Source organism: Engystomops pustulosus, chromosome 2, assembly GCF_040894005.1.
Source record: "Engystomops pustulosus chromosome 2, aEngPut4.maternal, whole genome shotgun sequence".
Lineage (NCBI taxonomy): Eukaryota > Metazoa > Chordata > Amphibia > Anura > Leptodactylidae > Engystomops > Engystomops pustulosus.
This window is the reverse complement of record NC_092412.1, coordinates 465653-483267: the sequence shown is the minus strand read 5'-3', so window position 1 is coordinate 483267 and position 17615 is coordinate 465653. Positions and strand designations below refer to the sequence as shown.

General features: G+C 52.2%; 1 protein-coding gene across 2 annotated transcripts in view; it reads left to right on the top strand.

The window, feature by feature from the left end:
• The window catches only part of ILK (integrin linked kinase), a 57247-nt gene extending 41775 nt beyond the window's left edge, over positions 1–15472 (top strand). For both annotated transcript variants that reach the window (XM_072133560.1, XM_072133561.1), the window contains 12 exons: positions 1890–1996; positions 2069–2234; positions 3823–3918; positions 3989–4085; positions 6422–6505; positions 7464–7549; positions 7622–7731; positions 11002–11129; positions 12834–12955; positions 13193–13292; positions 14180–14310; positions 14399–15472. In XM_072133560.1, the coding sequence (XP_071989661.1) occupies positions 1908–1996; positions 2069–2234; positions 3823–3918; positions 3989–4085; positions 6422–6505; positions 7464–7549; positions 7622–7731; positions 11002–11129; positions 12834–12955; positions 13193–13292; positions 14180–14310; positions 14399–14548 (1359 nt within the window). In that variant the 5' untranslated portion in view covers positions 1890–1907 and the 3' untranslated portion in view covers positions 14549–15472. The remainder of the gene's footprint in view (positions 1–1889; positions 1997–2068; positions 2235–3822; positions 3919–3988; positions 4086–6421; positions 6506–7463; positions 7550–7621; positions 7732–11001; positions 11130–12833; positions 12956–13192; positions 13293–14179; positions 14311–14398) is intronic.
• Positions 15473–17615: the final 2143 nt, after the last annotated feature.

The following is a 17615-nucleotide window of genomic DNA, read 5'->3' as shown; positions in this document are numbered from 1 at the left end:
CTGACTTATAGTCGCTGGTGGGTGGAGATGTCAGATGTAGATCACTGATATCTGATGTAAGGGGAAGTTATTCTTCCTGACTGCAAAAACTCGCTGGACACCGGGCATGATTGTGCTACATCCTCCACCCTAGACGTGTGTATCAGTGTGTGAGGTGACGGAAGTGCGGATGTGTATCAGTGTGTGAGGTGACGGAAGTGCGGATGTGTATCAGAGTGTGAGGTGATGGAAGTGCGGACGTGTATCAGAGTGTGAGGTGAGGGAAGTGCGGACATGTATCAGAGTGTGAGGTGAGGGAAGTGCGGATGTGTATCAGTGTGTGAGGTGATGGAAGTGCGGATGTGTATCAGTGTGTGAGGTGATGGAAGTGCGGATGTGTATCAGTGTGTGAGGTGAGGGAAGTGCGGATGTGTATCAGTGTGTGAGGTGAGGGAAGTGCGGATGTGTATCAGTGTGTGAGGTGATGGAAGTGCGGATGTGTATCAGTGTGTGAGGTGAGGGAAGTGCGGATGTGTATCAGTGTGTGAGGTGATGGAAGTGCGGATGTGTATCAGTGTGTGAGGTGAGGGAAGTGCGGATGTGTATCACTGTGTGAGGTGAGGGAAGTGCGGATGTGTATCAGTGTGTGAGGTGAGGGAAGTGCATCAGTGTGTGAGGTGAGGGAAGTGCGGATGTGTATCAGTGTGTGAGGTGATGGAAGTGCGGATGTGTATCAGAGTGTGAGGTGAGGGAAGTGTGGATGTGTATCAGAGTGTGAGGTGAGGGAAGTGTGGATGTGTATCAGTGTGTGAGGTGAGGGAAGTGCGGATGCGTATCAGTGTGTGAGGTGAGGGAAGTGCGGCTCCGTATCAGTGTGTGAGGTGAGGGAAGTGCGGATGCGTATCAGTGTGTGATGTGATGGAAGTGCGGACGTGTATCAGAGTGTGAGGTGATGGAAGTGCGGACGTGTATCAGAGTGTGAGGTGATGGAAGTGCGGACGTGTATCAGTGTGTGAGGTGACGGAAGTGCGGACGTGTATCAGTGTGTGAGGTGACGGAAGTGCGGACGTGTATCAGTGTGTGAGGTGACGGAAGTGCGGATGTGTATCAGTGTGTGAGGTGACGGAAGTGCGGATGTGTATCAGTGTGTGAGGTGACGGAAGTGCGGATGTGTATCAGTGTGTGAGGTGACGGAAGTGCGGATGTGTATCAGTGTGTGATGTGACGGAAGTGCGGATGTGTATCAGTGTGTGATGTGATGGAAGTGCGGATGTGTATCAGAGTGTGATGTGATGGAAGTGCGGACGTGTATCAGAGTGTGATGTGATGGAAGTGCGGACGTGTATCAGAGTGTGAGGTGATGGAAGTGCGGACGTGTATCAGAGTGTGAGGTGATGGAAGTGCGGACGTGTATCAGAGTGTGAGGTGATGGAAGTGCGGACGTGTATCAGTGTGTGAGGTGATGGAAGTGCGGACGTGTATCAGTGTGTGAGGTGACGGAAGTGCGGACGTGTATCAGTGTGTGAGGTGACGGAAGTGCGGACGTGTATCAGTGTGTGATGTGACGGAAGTGCGGACGTGTATCAGAGTGTGAGGTGATGGAAGTGCGGACGTGTATCAGTGTGTGAGGTGATGGAAGTGCGGACGTGTATCAGTGTGTGAGGTGATGGAAGTGCGGATGTGTATCAGTGTGTGAGGTTATGGAAGTGCGGATGTGTATCAGTGTGTGAGGTTATGGAAGTGCGGATGTGTATCAGTGTGTGAGGTGACGGAAGTGCGGATGTGTATCAGTGTGTGAGGTGACAGAAGTGCGGACGTTGACCTGTGTGACATGTAGCGGTTGTTGTTTTGCCCCCGGTGCAGTGCTCCACCCCCCCCCATGCGTCTCATCTACTTCTCTGCTCTTGCAGGACACGTGACTGCTCATCATGGACGACATATTCACCCAGTGCCGGGAGGGGAACGCGGTGGCGGTGCGGCTGTGGCTGGATAACACCGAGAATGACCTCAACCAGGGGTAAGTGCCACCTACCTGCCTGCATCTTCCCTGTATGTGGGGTTGGTGCTCAATGTGGCCCCTCTCTTCCAGTGATGACCACGGCTTCAGCCCCCTGCACTGGGCGTGTCGGGAAGGACGCAGTAACATCGTGGACATGCTGATAATGAGAGGAGCCCGAATCAACGTCATGAACCGCGGGGACGACACCCCCCTGCACCTCGCTGCCAGCCACGGGCACCGCGACATCGTGCAGAAGGTAAGGAGATATGTATAATGTGCTGCCCCCTACAGGTAGGGTCATGTACTGCACCTCGCTGCCAGCCACGGGCACCGCGACATCGTGCAGAAGGTAAGGAGATATGTATAATGTGCCGCCCCCTACAGGCAGGGTCATGTACTGCACCTCGCTGCCAGCCACGGGCACCGCGACATCGTGCAGAAGGTAAGGAGATATGTATAATGTGCCGCCCCCTACAGGCAGGGTCATGTACTGCACCTCGCTGCCAGCCACGGGCACCGCGACATCGTGCAGAAGGTAAGGAGATATGTATAATGTGCTGCCCCCTACAGGTAGGGTCATGTACTGCACCTCGCTGCCAGCCACGGGCACCGCGACATCGTGCAGAAGGTAAGGAGATCTGTATAATGTGCCGCCCCCTACAGGCAGGGTCATGTACTGCACCTCGCTGCCAGCCACGGGCACCGCGACATCGTGCAGAAGGTAAGGAGATCTGTATAATGTGCCGCCCCCTACAGGCAGGGTCATGTACTGCACCTCGCTGCCAGCCACGGGCACCGCGACATTGTGCAGAAGGTAAGGAGATATGTATAATGTGCCGCCCCCTACAGGCAGGGTCATGTACTGCACCTCGCTGCCAGCCACGGGCACCGCGACATCGTGCAGAAGGTAAGGAGATATGTATAATGTGCTGCCCCCTACAGGCAGGGTCATGTACTGCACCTCGCTGCCAGCCACGGGCACCGCGACATTGTGCAGAAGGTAAGGAGATATGTATAATGTGCCGCCCCCTACAGGCAGGGTCATGTACTGCACCTCGCTGCCAGCCACGGGCACCGCGACATCGTGCAGAAGGTAAGGAGATATGTATAATGTGCTGCCTCCTACAGGCAGGGTCATGTACTGCACCTCGCTGCCAGCCACGGGCACCGCGACATCGTGCAGAAGGTAAGGAGATATGTATAATGTGCTGCCCCCTACAGGCAGGGTCATGTACTGCACCTCGCTGCCAGCCACGGGCACCGCGACATCGTGCAGAAGGTAAGGAGATATGTATAATGTGCTGCCCCCTACAGGCAGGGTCATGTACTGCACCTCGCTGCCAGCCACGGGCACCGCGACATCGTGCAGAAGGTAAGGAGATATGTATAATGTGCTGCCCCCTACAGGCAGGGTCATGTACTGCACCTCGCTGCCAGCCACGGGCACCGCGACATCGTGCAGAAGGTAAGGAGATATGTATAATGTGCCGCCCCCTACAGGCAGGGTCATGTACTGCACCTCGCTGCCAGCCACGGGCACCGCGACATCGTGCAGAAGGTAAGGAGTTATGTATAATGTGCTGCCCCCTACTGGCAGGGTCATGTACTGCACCTCGCTGCCAGCCACGGGCACCGCGACATCATGCAGAAGGTAAGGAGATATGTATAATGTGCTGCCCCCTACTGGCAGGGTCATGTACTGCACCTCGCTGCCAGCCACGGGCACCGCGACATCGTGCAGAAGGTAAGGAGGGGTATGATGACCCCAGATGTGTGTGTTTAGCGCCCCCCACTGTAGGGTGCATGTATGTTTGCCCCCTGACCCCGGCTCTTCTCTCCCGCAGCTCATTCAGTATAAGGCAGACGCTAATGCGGTAAATGAACATGGGAACTCCCCGCTGCACTACGCCTGCTTCTGGGGACAGGACGACGTGGCGGAGGTATGAACCCCGGCTACTCGCCCCCCCCCCCCGCGTGTCGGGGTCACTGACTAATGCCCTTTGTGTTTAGGACTTGGTGAATAATTCTGCGCTGATTTACATCTGTAATAAGTATGGAGAGACACCGCTGGATAAGGGAAAACCCCATCTCCGTGAGCTGCTGCGGGGTACGTGGCTTATATGTCACCCTGTGTATGTAGTAGGTGCCATGCTGTACATGACATGTATGTGATGGGGCTGTATATATCATGTATGTGATGGGGCTGTATATATCATGTATGTGATGGGGCTGTATATATATCATGCATGTGACGTGTAGGGGCTGTATATATATCATGCATGTGACGTGTAGGGGCTGTATATATATCATGCATGTGACGTGTAGGGGCTGTATATATCATGCATGTGACGTGTAGGGGCTGTATATATATCATGCATGTGACGTGTAGGGGCTGTATATATATCATGCATGTGACGTGTAGGGGCTGTATATATATCATGCATGTGACGTGTAGGGGCTGTATATATATCATGCATGTAGGGTGTAGGGGCAGTATATATATCATGCATGTAGGGTGTAGGGGCAGTATATATATCATGCATGTAGGGTGTAGGGGCAGTATATATATCATGCATGTAGGGGCTGTATATATATCATGCATGTAGGGGCTGTATATATATCATGCATGTAGGGTGTAGGGGCAGTATATATATCATGCATGTAGGGTGTAGGGGCAGTATATATATCATGCATGTAGGGTGTAGGGGCTGTATATATATAATGCATGTAGGGTGTAGGGGCAGTATATATATCATGCATGTAGGGGCAGTATATATATCATGCATGTAGGGGCAGTATATATATCATGCATGTAGGGTGTAGGGGCAGTATATATATCATGCATGTAGGGTGTAGGGGCTGTATATATATCATGCATGTAGGGTGTAGGGGCTGTATATATATAATGCATGTAGGGTGTAGGGGCAGTATATATCATGCATGTAGGGTGTAGGGGCAGTATATATATCATGCATGTAGGGTGTAGGGGCAGTATATATATCATGCATGTAGGGTGTAGGGGCTGTATATATATCATGCATGTAGGGTGTAGGGGCAGTATATATATCATGCATGTAGGGTGTAGGGGCAGTATATATCATGCATGTAGGGGCAGTATATATATCATGCATGTAGGGTGTAGGGGCAGTATATATATCATGCATGTAGGGGCAGTATATATATCATGCATGTAGGGGCAGTATATATCATGCATGTAGGGGCAGTATATATATCATGCATGTAGGGGCAGTATATATATCATGCATGTAGGGTGTAGGGGCAGTATATATATCATGCATGTAGGGTGTAGGGGCAGTATATATATCATGCATGTAGGGTGTAGGGGCAGTATATATATCATGCATGTAGGGGCAGTATATATATCATGCATGTAGGGGCAGTATATATATCATGCATGTAGGGGCAGTATATATATCATGCATGTAGGGGCAGTATATATATCATGCATGTAGGGTGTAGGGGCAGTATATATATCATGCATGTAGGGGCAGTATATATATCATGCATGTAGGGTGTAGGGGCAGTATATATATCATGCATGTAGGGTGTAGGGGCAGTATATATATCATGCATGTAGGGTGTAGGGGCAGTATATATATCATGCATGTAGGGTTTAGGGGCAGTATATATATCATGCATGTAGGGGCTGTATATATATCATGCATGTAGGGTTTAGGGGCAGTATATATATCATGCATGTAGGGTTTAGGGGCAGTATATATATCATGCATGTAGGGTATAGGGGCAGTATATATATCATGCATGTAGGGTATAGGGGCAGTATATATATCATGCATGTAGGGTGTAGGGGCTGTATATATATCATGCATGTAGGGTGTAGGGGCTGTATATATATCATGCTTGTGACGTGTAGGGGCAGTATATATATCATGCATGTAGGGTATAGGGGCAGTATATATATCATGCATGTAGGGTGTAGGGGCTGTATATATATCATGCATGTGACGTGTAGGGGCTGTATATATATCATGCTTGTGACGTGTAGGGGCAGTATATATATCATGCATGTAGGGTGTAGGGGCAGTATATATATCATGCATGTAGGGTGTAGGGGCAGTATATATATCATGCATGTAGGGTATAGGGGCAGTATATATATCATGCATGTAGGGGCAGTATATATATCATGCATGTAGGGTTTAGGGGCTGTTTATATATCATGCATGTAGGGTGTAGGGGCTGTATATATATCATGCATGTGACGTGTAGGGGCAGTATATATATCATGCATGTAGGGTGAGTATATATATCATGCATGTAGGTTGTAGGGGCAGTATATATATCATGCATGTAGGTTGTAGGGGCAGTATATATATCATGCATGTAGGGTTTAGGGGCAGTATATATATCATGCATGTGACGTGTAGGGTGTATGTAGTGCTCAGCTGTTTGTTTCCACAGATCGGGCTGAGAAGATGGGGCAGAGTATGAGCAGGATCCCCTACAAGGACACGTTTTGGAAAGGAACCACCAGAACCCGACCAAGTAAGTTTCCCTGTGACTGTGACAGAACTTTCTGCTGTTCTTCGAGTTCCATCGCTCCACATACAATCCTCGCCCTTCATGTACCCGCTGTGCCCATAGTAGTACCTGCCTATCACTGGTGCCCTCTCCCCACACCCCCTGCTCTCTCTACTGTCCATCCTGCCCCCCGTCACCCTCCTCCTGTACCCACTGCTCTCTATAGTGTCCAGCCTGCACCCACTGCTCTCTACACAACTCAGGTAATAGAGAAGTACCAGGCAGGGAGGCTGCAGTACACAACTCCTATAAGAGAGAAGTACCAGGCAGGGAGGCTGCAGTACACAACTCCTATAAGAGAGAAGTACCAGGCAGGGAGGCTGCAGTACACAACTCCTATAAGAGAGAAGTACCAGGCAGGGAGGCTGCAGTACACAACTCTGATAATAGAAAAGTACCAGGCAGGGAGGCTGCAGTACACAACTCTGATAATAGAAAAGTACCAGGCAGGGAGGCTGCAGTACACAACTCCTATAAGAGAGAAGTACCAGGCAGGGAGGCTGCAGTACACGATTCATATAAGAATCCTGCCCCCGTCACTCTCCTCCTGTGTGCCCCCAGTGCCTGCACCCAATGCTCTCTATAGTGTCTATCCTGCCCCCTCTCAGCCTCCTCCTGTGTGCCCCCAGTGCCTGCACCCAATGCTCTCTCTAGTGTCCATCCTGCCCCCCGTCACCCTCCTCCTGTGTGCCCCCAGTGCCTGCACCCAATGCTCTCCATAGTGTCTATCCTGCCCCCTCTCAACCTCCTCCTGTGTGCGCCCAGTGCCTGCACCCAATGCTCTCTAGAGTGTCCAGCCTGCACCCACTGCTCTCTATAGTGTCCATCCTGCCCCCTGTCAACCTCCTCCTGTGTGCCCCCGGCACCTGCACCCGCTGCTCTCCATCCTGACCTGTCTAACATGACACCATCTTCTCTGCAGGGAATGGTACTCTGAACAAGCAGGCGGGAATCGACTACAAGCAGCTGACACTTAGCCACAAGCTCAATGACAACCACTCTGGAGAGGTAAGTGATAATCATCGCCCCTTCTCGCCTGCCAAGGAGATTATGGTGCTGACAACCCTCCTATCTCTGCAGTTGTGGAAAGGCCGTTGGCAGGGAAACGACATCATCATCAAAGTCCTCAAGATCCGCGACTGGAGCACAAGGAAGAGCAGAGACTTTAATGAAGAGTATCCCAAACTGAGGCAAGTACACAGCTCAGATAAAAGAGAAGTACCAAGCAGGGAGGCTGCATTGCTCAACTCTGCTAAGAAATAAGTACCAGGCAGGGAGACTGCAGTACACAACTCTGCTAAGAAATCAGTACCAGGCAGGGAGGCTGCAGTACACAACTCTGCTAAGAAATAAGTACCAGGCAGGGAGGCTGCAGTACACCGCTCAGATAATAGAGAAGTACCAGGCAGGGAGACTGCCGTACACAACTCGGATAATAGAGAAATACCAGGTAGGTAGACTGCAGTACACACCTCATATAAGAGAGAAGTACCAGGCAGGAAGGCTGCAGTACACAACTCAGATAATAGAGAAGTACCAGGCAGGGAGGCTGCAGTACACGACTCAGATAATAGAGAAGTACCAGGCAGGGAGGCTGCAGTACACGACTCAGATAATAGAGAAGTACCAGGCAGGGAGGCTTCAGTACACAACTCAGGTAATAGAGAAGTACCAGGCAGGGAGACTGCAGTACACAATTCGGGTAATAGAGACGTACAAAGCAGGGAGGCTGCAGTACACAACACAGATAATAGAGAAGTACCAGGCAGGGAGACTGCAGTACACGACTCTGCTAAGAAATAAGTACCAGACAGGGAGGCTGCAGTACACAACTGTGCTAAGAAATAAGTACCAGGCAGGGAGGCTGCAGTACAAGACTCTGCTAAGAAATAAGTACCAGGCAGGGAGGCTGCAGTACACAACTGTGCTAAGAAATAAGTACCAGGCAGGGAGGCTGCAGTACACCCCTCATATAAGAGACGTACAAAACAGGGATGCTGCAGTACACAACACAGTTAATAGAGAAGTACCAGGCAGGGAGGCTGAAGTACACAACTCAGGTAATAGAGAAGTACCAGACAGGGAGGCTGCAGTACACAACTGTGCTAAGAAATAAGTACCAGGCAGGGAGGCTGCAGTACACCCCTCATATAAGAGACGTACAAAGCAGGGAGGCTGCAGTACACAACACAGATAATAGAGAAGTACCAGGCAGGGAGACTGCAGTACACGACTCTGCTAAGAAATAAGTACCAGACAGGGAGGCTGCAGTACACAACTGTGCTAAGAAATAAGTACCAGGCAGGGAGGCTGCAGTACAAGACTCTGCTAAGAAATAAGTACCAGGCAGGGAGGCTGCAGTACACAACTGTGCTAAGAAATAAGTACCAGGCAGGGAGGCTGCAGTACACCCCTCATATAAGAGACGTACAAAGCAGGGAGGCTGCAGTACACAACACAGATAATAGAGAAGTACCAGGCAGGGAGACTGCAGTACACGACTCTGCTAAGAAATAAGTACCAGACAGGGAGGCTGCAGTACACAACTGTGCTAAGAAATAAGTACCAGGCAGGGAGGCTGCAGTACAAGACTCTGCTAAGAAATAAGTACCAGGCAGGGAGGCTGCAGTACACAACTGGTCTGCTAAGAAATAAGTACCAGGCAGGGAGGCTGCAGTACACCCCTCATATAAGAGACGTACAAAACAGGGATGCTGCAGTACACAACACAGTTAATAGAGAAGTACCAGGCAGGGAGGCTGAAGTACACAACTCAGGTAATAGAGAAGTACCAGACAGGGAGGCTGCAGTACACAACTGTGCTAAGAAATAAGTACCAGGCAGGGAGGCTGCAGTACACCCCTCATATAAGAGACGTACAAAGCAGGGAGGCTGCAGTACACAACACAGATAATAGAGAAGTACCAGGCAGGGAGACTGCAGTACACCCCTCATATAAGAGACGTACAAAGCAGGGAGGCTGCAGTACACAACTGGTCTGCTAAGAAATAAGTACCAGGCAGGGAGGCTGCAGTACACCCCTCATATAAGAGACGTACAAAACAGGGATGCTGCAGTACACAACACAGTTAATAGAGAAGTACCAGGCAGGGAGGCTGAAGTACACAACTCAGGTAATAGAGAAGTACCAGACAGGGAGGCTGCAGTACACAACTGTGCTAAGAAATAAGTACCAGGCAGGGAGGCTGCAGTACACCCCTCATATAAGAGACGTACAAAGCAGGGAGGCTGCAGTACACAACACAGATAATAGAGAAGTACCAGGCAGGGAGACTGCAGTACACCCCTCATATAAGAGACGTACAAAGCAGGGAGGCTGCAGTACACAACACAGATAATAGAGAAGTACCAGGCAGGGAGACTGCAGTACACGACTCTGCTAAGAAATAAGTACCAGACAGGGAGGCTGCAGTACACAACTGTGCTAAGAAATAAGTACCAGGCAGGGAGGCTGCAGTACACCCCTCATATAAGAGACGTACAAAGCAGGGAGGCTGCAGTACACAACACAGATAATAGAGAAGTACCAGGCAGGGAGGCTGAAGTACACAACTCAGGTAATAGAGAAGTACCAGGCAGGGAGACTGCAGTACACGACTCTGCTAAGAAATAAGTACCAGACAGCGAGGCTGCAGTACACCCCTCATATAAGAGACGTACAAAGCAGGAAGGCTGCAGTACACAACTCAGGTAATAGAGAAGTACCAGGCAGGGAGGCTGCAGTACAAGACTCTGCTAAGAAATAAGTACCAGGCAGGGAGGCTGCAGTACACCCCTCAGATAATAGAGAAGTACCAGGCAGTGAGACTGCAGTACACAACACAGATAATAGAGAAGTACCAGGCAGGGAGGCTGCAGTACAAGACTCTGCTAAGAAATAAGTACCAGGCAGGGAGGCTGCAGTACACCCCTCAGATAATAGAGAAGTACCAGGCAGTGAGACTGCAGTACACAACACAGATAATAGAGAAGTACCAGGCAGTGAGACTGCAGTACACAACACAGATAATAGAGAAGTACCAGGCAGGGAGGCTGCAGTACATGACTCTGCTAAGAAATAAGTACCAGACAGGGAGACTGCAGTACAAGACTCTGCTAAGAAATAAGTACCAGACAGGGAGGCTGCAGTACACCCCTCATATAAGAGACGTATAAAGCAGGGAGGCTGTAGTACACAACACAGATAATAGAGAAGTACCAGGCAGGGAGACTGCAGTACACAACACATATAAGAAATAAGTATCAGGCAGGGAGGCTGCAGTACACACCACGTATAACAAATAAGTACCAGGCAGGGAGGCTGCAGTACACCCCTCATATAAGAGAGAAGTACCCGGCAGGCAGGCTGTATTACACAACTCTGCGGAGGTGCTGCACCTATCTGCTGTCGTTTCCTGCGAGGGGTACTTACTAATGCCACGTCTTTGCCTCCTGTGCAGGATATTTTCCCATCCGAATGTCCTCCCGGTGTTAGGGGCCTGTCAGTCGCCTCCGGCGCCGCACCCGGTTCTCATCACACACTGGATGCCGTATGGATCCCTTTACAACGTCCTGCATGAGGGTACCAGTGAGTATCTGGGAAAAGAGGGGCATCGTCTGTGTAGTGGGGTGACTGGTGACAATGGTGATGGGGTTACTGGGGTGACTGATGACTATGGAGTTACTGGGGTGACTGATGGTGATGGGGTTACTGGGGTGACTGATGGTGATGGGGTTACTGGGGTGACTGATGGTGATGGGGTTACTGGGGTGACTGGTGATGGGGTTACTTTGGTGACTGATGACGATGGTGATGGGGTGACTGATGACGATGGTGCTGGGGTGACTGGTGACGATGGTGATGGGGTTACTGGGGTGACTGGTGCTGGGGTGACTGGTGACGATGGTGCTGGGGTTACTGGGGTGACTGTTGACGATGGTGCTGGGGTTACTGGGGTGACTGGTGACGATGGTGCTGGGGGGACTGATGACTATGGTGCTGGGGGGACTGATGACGATGGTGCTGGGGTTACTGGGGGGACTGATGACGATGGTGCTGGGGTTACTGGGGTGACGATGGTGCTGGGGTTACTGGGGTGACGATGGTGCTGGGGGGACTGGTGACGATGGTGCTGGGGGGACTGATGACGATGGTGCTGGGGGGACTGATGACGATGGTGCTGGGGGGACTGATGACGATGGTGATGGGGTTACTGGGGTGACTGGTGACGATGGTGATGGGGTTACTGGGGTGACTGGTGACGATGGTGATGGGGTTACTGGGGTGACTGGTGCTGGGGTGACTGGTGACGATGGTGCTGGGGGGACTGATGACTATGGTGCTGGGGGGACTGATGACGATGGTGCTGGGGTTACTGGGGGGACTGATGACGATGGTGCTGGGGTTACTGGGGTGACGATGGTGCTGGGGGGACTGGTGACGATGGTGCTGGGGGGACTGATGACGATGGTGCTGGGGGGACTGATGACGATGGTGCTGGGGGGACTGATGACGATGGTGCTGGGGGGACTGATGACGATGGTGATGGGGGGACTGATGACGATGGTGATGGGGGGACTGATGACGATGGTGATGGGGGGACTGATGACGATGGTGATGGGGGGACTGATGACGATGGTGATGGGGGGACTGGTGACGATGGTGATGGGGTTACTGGGGTGACTGGTGACGATGGTGATGGGGTTACTGGGGTGACTGGTGACGATGGTGATGGGGTTACTGGGGTGACTGGTGCTGGGGGGACTGGTGACGATGGTGCTGGGGGGACTGGTGACGATGGTGCTGGGGGGACTGGTGACGATGGTGCTGGGGGGACTGGTGACGATGGTGTAACTGGGGTGACCTGTTCTGTCTCTGTGCAGTAGTCAGGAGGGGAGGGGGTGTCGCTTCCTCCTGTGGTTGGGCTCTGCGGATGTGCTGTGGCTGTGCCGGAGCGGGACACCCGCTGTGTTAGGGGGCTGTGCCGGAGCGGGACACCCGCTGTGTTAGGGGGCTGTGCCGGAGCGGGACACCCGCTGTGTTAGGGGGCTGTGCCGGAGCGGGACACCCGCTGTGTTAGGGGGCTGTGCCGGAGCGGGACACCCGCTGTGTTAGGGGGCTGTGCCGGAGCGGGACACCCGCTGTGTTAGGGGGCTGTGCCGGAGCGGGACACCCGCTGTGTTAGGGGGCTGTGCCGGAGCGGGACACCCGCTGTGTTAGGGGGCTGTGCCGGAGCGGGACACCCGCTGTGATGTTTGCAGTTCTTCCTTATGATCTTTCCCTCTCCCACAGATCTGGTAGTTGATCAGTGCCAGGCGGTGAAGTTTGCTCTGGACATTGCCCGGGGCATGGCCTTCCTGCACACATTGGAGCCGCTCATTCCTCGCCATTACTTGAACAGTCGCAGCGTCATGGTGAGTACGTCGGGTCCCGGCCACGAGCTGCTGCCATTGTCACTGTCCACAGAGCTGATGGGACCTGACAAATCTTTTAAGCATTGGATCAGTCCAAGGTCTCCATAACGGGAGGGACCCAGAACCAGTGGGTCACATCTACACACGGATGTTTCTGTTATACGTGACGTGAAGGCGGCTCATGCAGCAGGATCTCGTTAGTTCTGGACTTTCCTCACTTCTTTTTGTCCTCTCCAGATTGATGAAGACATGACGGCTCGGATAAGCATGGCAGATGTCAAGCTCTCCTTCCAGTGTCCAGGACGCATGTACTGCCCTGCCTGGGTGGCTCCAGAAGGTAATATTCGCCCTGGACACCCCTAACCCGAATGTAGTGTTTCCCCCTTTGTCCCTATGCCTCAAGGCAGTGTACACAGAACATACAGCAAACTCTGCAGTATTCCCAGTACTGTGTACACTTCCATCCTGTACACGTGGTGGGAATACTGCAGAGTTTGCTGTATGATCGGAGCACGGAGCGCCCACTCTCCCCATGTCTCCATATTGTGTGGTGACCGCTCTATGCCCACTCTCCCCATGTCTCCATATTGTGTGGTGACCGCTCTCTCCATGTCTCCATATTGTGTGGTGACCGCTCTATGCCCACTCTCTCCATGTGTCCATATTGTGTGGTGACCACTCTCTCCATGTGTCCATATTGTGTGGTGACCGCTCTCTCCATGTGTCCATATTGTGTGGTGACCGCTCTCTCCATGTGTCCATATTGTGTGGTGACCGCTCTCTCCATGTCTCCATATTGTGTGGTGACCGCTCTCTCCATGTCTCCATATTGTGTGGTGACCGCTCTCTCCATGTCTCCATATTGTGTGATGACCACTCTCTCCATGTCTCCATATTGTGTGGTGACCGCTCTCTCCATGTCTCCATATTGTGTGGTGACCGCTCTCTCCATGTCTCCATATTGTGTGGTGACCACTCTCTCCATGTCCCCATATTGTGTGGTGACCGCTCTCCCCATGTGTCCATATTGTGTGGTGACCACTCTCCCCATGTGTCCATATTGTGTGGTGACCACTCTCCCCATGTGTCCATATTGTGTGGTGACCACTCTCCCCATGTCTCCATATTGTGTGGTGACCCTGAATGTTCTCCTTCCTCTTGTCTGTAGCGTCCACCTCGTTCTTCTCCAGTCTTCATCACATATATTCTCTCTGATGATTTCAGCTCTACAGAAACGCCCCGAGGACATTAACCGTCGCTCAGCCGACATGTGGAGTTTTGCCATTCTGCTGTGGGAGTTGGTGACTCGAGAAGTTCCTTTTGCAGACCTTTCAAATATGGAGATTGGTATGAAGGTAGGTCCCAGCTCATCCTCCGGGTCATCTGTCTGATTCTGCTTTTCTGGATAAAGATCACCTTGTCTGCTCTGTCTTTGTGTTGTAGGTGTCTCTGGAGGGGTTGAGGCCTACTATTCCTCCAGGGATCTCTCCACACATCTGCAAACTCATGAAGATCTGTATGAACGAGGATCCTGCCAAAAGACCCAAGTTTGACATGATTGTGCCCATCCTCGAGAAGATGCAAGACAAGTAATCTGCTTCATCTGTGCCTTGTCCCATCCTAACTATGCAAGACCACCACATGCACCAAGAGGACCCAACTTACAGCTACCGAAGCCTAAAGCAGACATCCGCAGACCCCTCACCCCAAACCAAGTGCCTTCACAGGACCCTGTGCTCTATATCGCAGTCACATGGGATGTGCTGATCTGTTACAGGAGAATATCACATGTTCTCTCCTTCCCACTTGTCCCGACACGAGGTCTTGGTAATTATATCAGTATTCGGCCATGAAGGGAATGAGAACACGTACAAGACCTCAGTATAGTGATCAGCTCGGGCCTCGGGGTCTCTGTCATCATGGTACGATACATCAGTCTCGTAGCCTCTTCTCTACGTTCAGTCTCATTTATTTTATCTTTGGAATAGGAGGCCACCACCGAGGGCCCGTAGTATGATGTTCATCCCACGACATTTCAGGTGTATTTCCGTCTTGGGGGTTGCTCTGTGCTGGCGCTAGGCTTCCAGGCTTGTGGATGGCGCCTCTCTCAGGACGTTGGTGGTGATGGTCCCTGATATTTCACTGTGCTCGGGAGAGCGAGGGGGGACGGCTGCACACCGGCTTTACTTACTGTTACCAGCAGCATGACGCTCTGCCACTGCTCTGCATGTCCTGCCCCCTCCAGCGGGAGCTTTACCGTGTGCCTTGGGCAGTGTATTAACAAGCTGTTTCTTTACACATCTGTATAACGTCATGTATAAGTGTATATAATATATATATCTCACTGTGTATCACTATAACATGTATTATACCCTGTGGGCGCAGGAGAACTGGTGCTCGGAGCATCTCCTCGTCTCTGCTTCCCTCCTGCTCTCCGTCAGGAGTAGAGAAATGTATTTTTATATATAAATTAACCATGTGCACCTTGTGATAGCTTAATAAATATTCTACAACAGCTCGAGGCCTCCTACGTCTTCATTCGTGTCACCTCCCACTCATCTGACCCTCTTGTAGAACTTGATGTATCTAAGCTCCAGGAGCTCCAGCCCGTTCTTTCTAGTAGTAGGGGCGGTTCCTTGGTTTTTGTGGTAACATCTAGACTTCCCTGGGCCTGGAAACAGCAGAACCTGTGTGAGGAGCGAGAGTAGGTTCTCATGCGGCTTCATTCCCCAACCCGGCTCTGTCCTACATTGAGAAGATCATTTTGATGATGACTTTCCCTGATCACAAGGAAGGATGAAGTGAAGTCCTCAGGACGTGTCCGACCATCACAGAAGGGACATCTTCTCACTATATGCACAGGCGTGGCCCAAGACTACGTGGACCTTTCATTCTCTAAAGCTTTAGTTTGCTGCTCACCAGATATGTGGCTTCCAATGGTCTCTAATCTTTACAAGTGAAGTTACAGAACAGAAAGTTGAACCTTTAACAATGAGCTCAACATCAGCATTCACTACAGGCGTTTGAGCTAAAAATTTCCTGGTTCAATTAGAATTGGTATTTAGAAAGTCCGCGTCATTTTCTCTGTATCCTGACATCATGGGATCAAGATGACCTCTAATAATTTATCAGCATTTCTGTCAGTCATTAAGCACGATGTTCTCAGCCAGAAGTAACCCCAGAGCTAAGAGACATCAGCAGGTACAGAGACTGGAAGAGTCACAGAGAGACCTCAGCAGGTTGTATCAGATACAGAGAGACTGGAAGAGTCACAGAGAGACATCAGCAGGTTGTACCAGAGATACAGAGACTGGAAGAGACACAGAGAATCTCCGCTGCCCTACATTCATGATAAAATGTTCCTGGGGCAGGGATATTACATGTTTCTATACATTTTACCTGAAAGCCAAATACCCCTAAGCTCCCCTCTAGGCTTCCCTAAAGGCCTTCAGGTCCTACACACAGTTCTCTCCTCCTCCGTGCACGTCGGGGCTCTGCGGGCGGTTCTCTTCTCCTCCTCCGTGCACGTCGGAGCTCTGTGGGCGGTTCTCTTCTCCTCCTACTCCTCTTCCATGCACATCGGAGCTCTGCGGGCGGTTCTCTTCTCCTCCTCTTCCGTGCACGTCGGAGCTCTGCGGGCGGTTCTCTTCTCCTCCTCCTTGCATGTCGGGGCTCTGCGGGCGGTTCTCTTCTCCTCCTCCGTGCACGTCGGGGCTCTGCGGGCGGTTCTCTTCTCCTCCTCCGTGCACGTCGGAGCTCTGCGGGCGGTTCTCTCCTCCTCCTCCGTGCATGTCGGAGCTCTGCGGGCGGTTCTCTTCTTCTCCTCTTCCGTTCACGTCGGAGCTCTGCGGGCGGTTCTCTTCTCCGCCTTCTCCTCCTCTTCCGTGCACGTCGGAGCTCTGCGGGCGGTTCTCTTCTCCGCCTTCTCCTCCTCTTCCGTGCACGTCGGAGCTCTGCGGGCGGTTCTCTTCTCCGCCTTCTCCTCCTCTTCCGTGCACGTCGGAGCTCTGCGGGCGGTTCTCTTCTCCGCCTTCTCCTCCTCTTCCGTGCACGTCGGAGCTCTGCGGGCGGTTCTCTTCTCTGCCTTCTCCTCCTCTTCCGTGCACGTCGGAGCTCTGCGGGCGGTTCTCTTCTCTGCCTTCTCCTCCTCTTCCGTGCACGTCGGAGCTCTGCGGGCGGTTCTCTTCTCCTCCTCCGTGCACGTCGGAGCTCTGCGGGCGGTTCTCTCCTCCTCCTCCGTGCACGTCGGAGCTCTGCGGGCGGTTCTCTTCTCCTCCTCCGTGCATGTCGGGGCTCTGCGGGCGGTTCTCTTCTCCTCCTCCGTGCACGTCGGAGCTCTGCGGGCGGTTCTCTCCTCCTCCTCCGTGCACGTCGGAGCTCTGCGGGCGGTTCTCTTCTCCTCCTCCGTGCATGTCGGGGCTCTGCGGGCGGTTCTCTTCTCCTCCTCCGTGCACGTCGGGGCTCTGCGGGCGGTTCTCTTCTCCTCCTCCGTGCACGTCGGAGCTCTGCGGGCGGTTCTCTCCTCCTCCTCCGTGCACGTCGGAGCTCTGCGGGCGGTTCTCTTCTCCTCCTCCGTGCATGTCGGAGCTCTGCGGGCGGTTCTCTCCTCCGGCCAGTTTAATAACAGAATAAGTGTTGGACTGAATGTGCCTTTACCTTT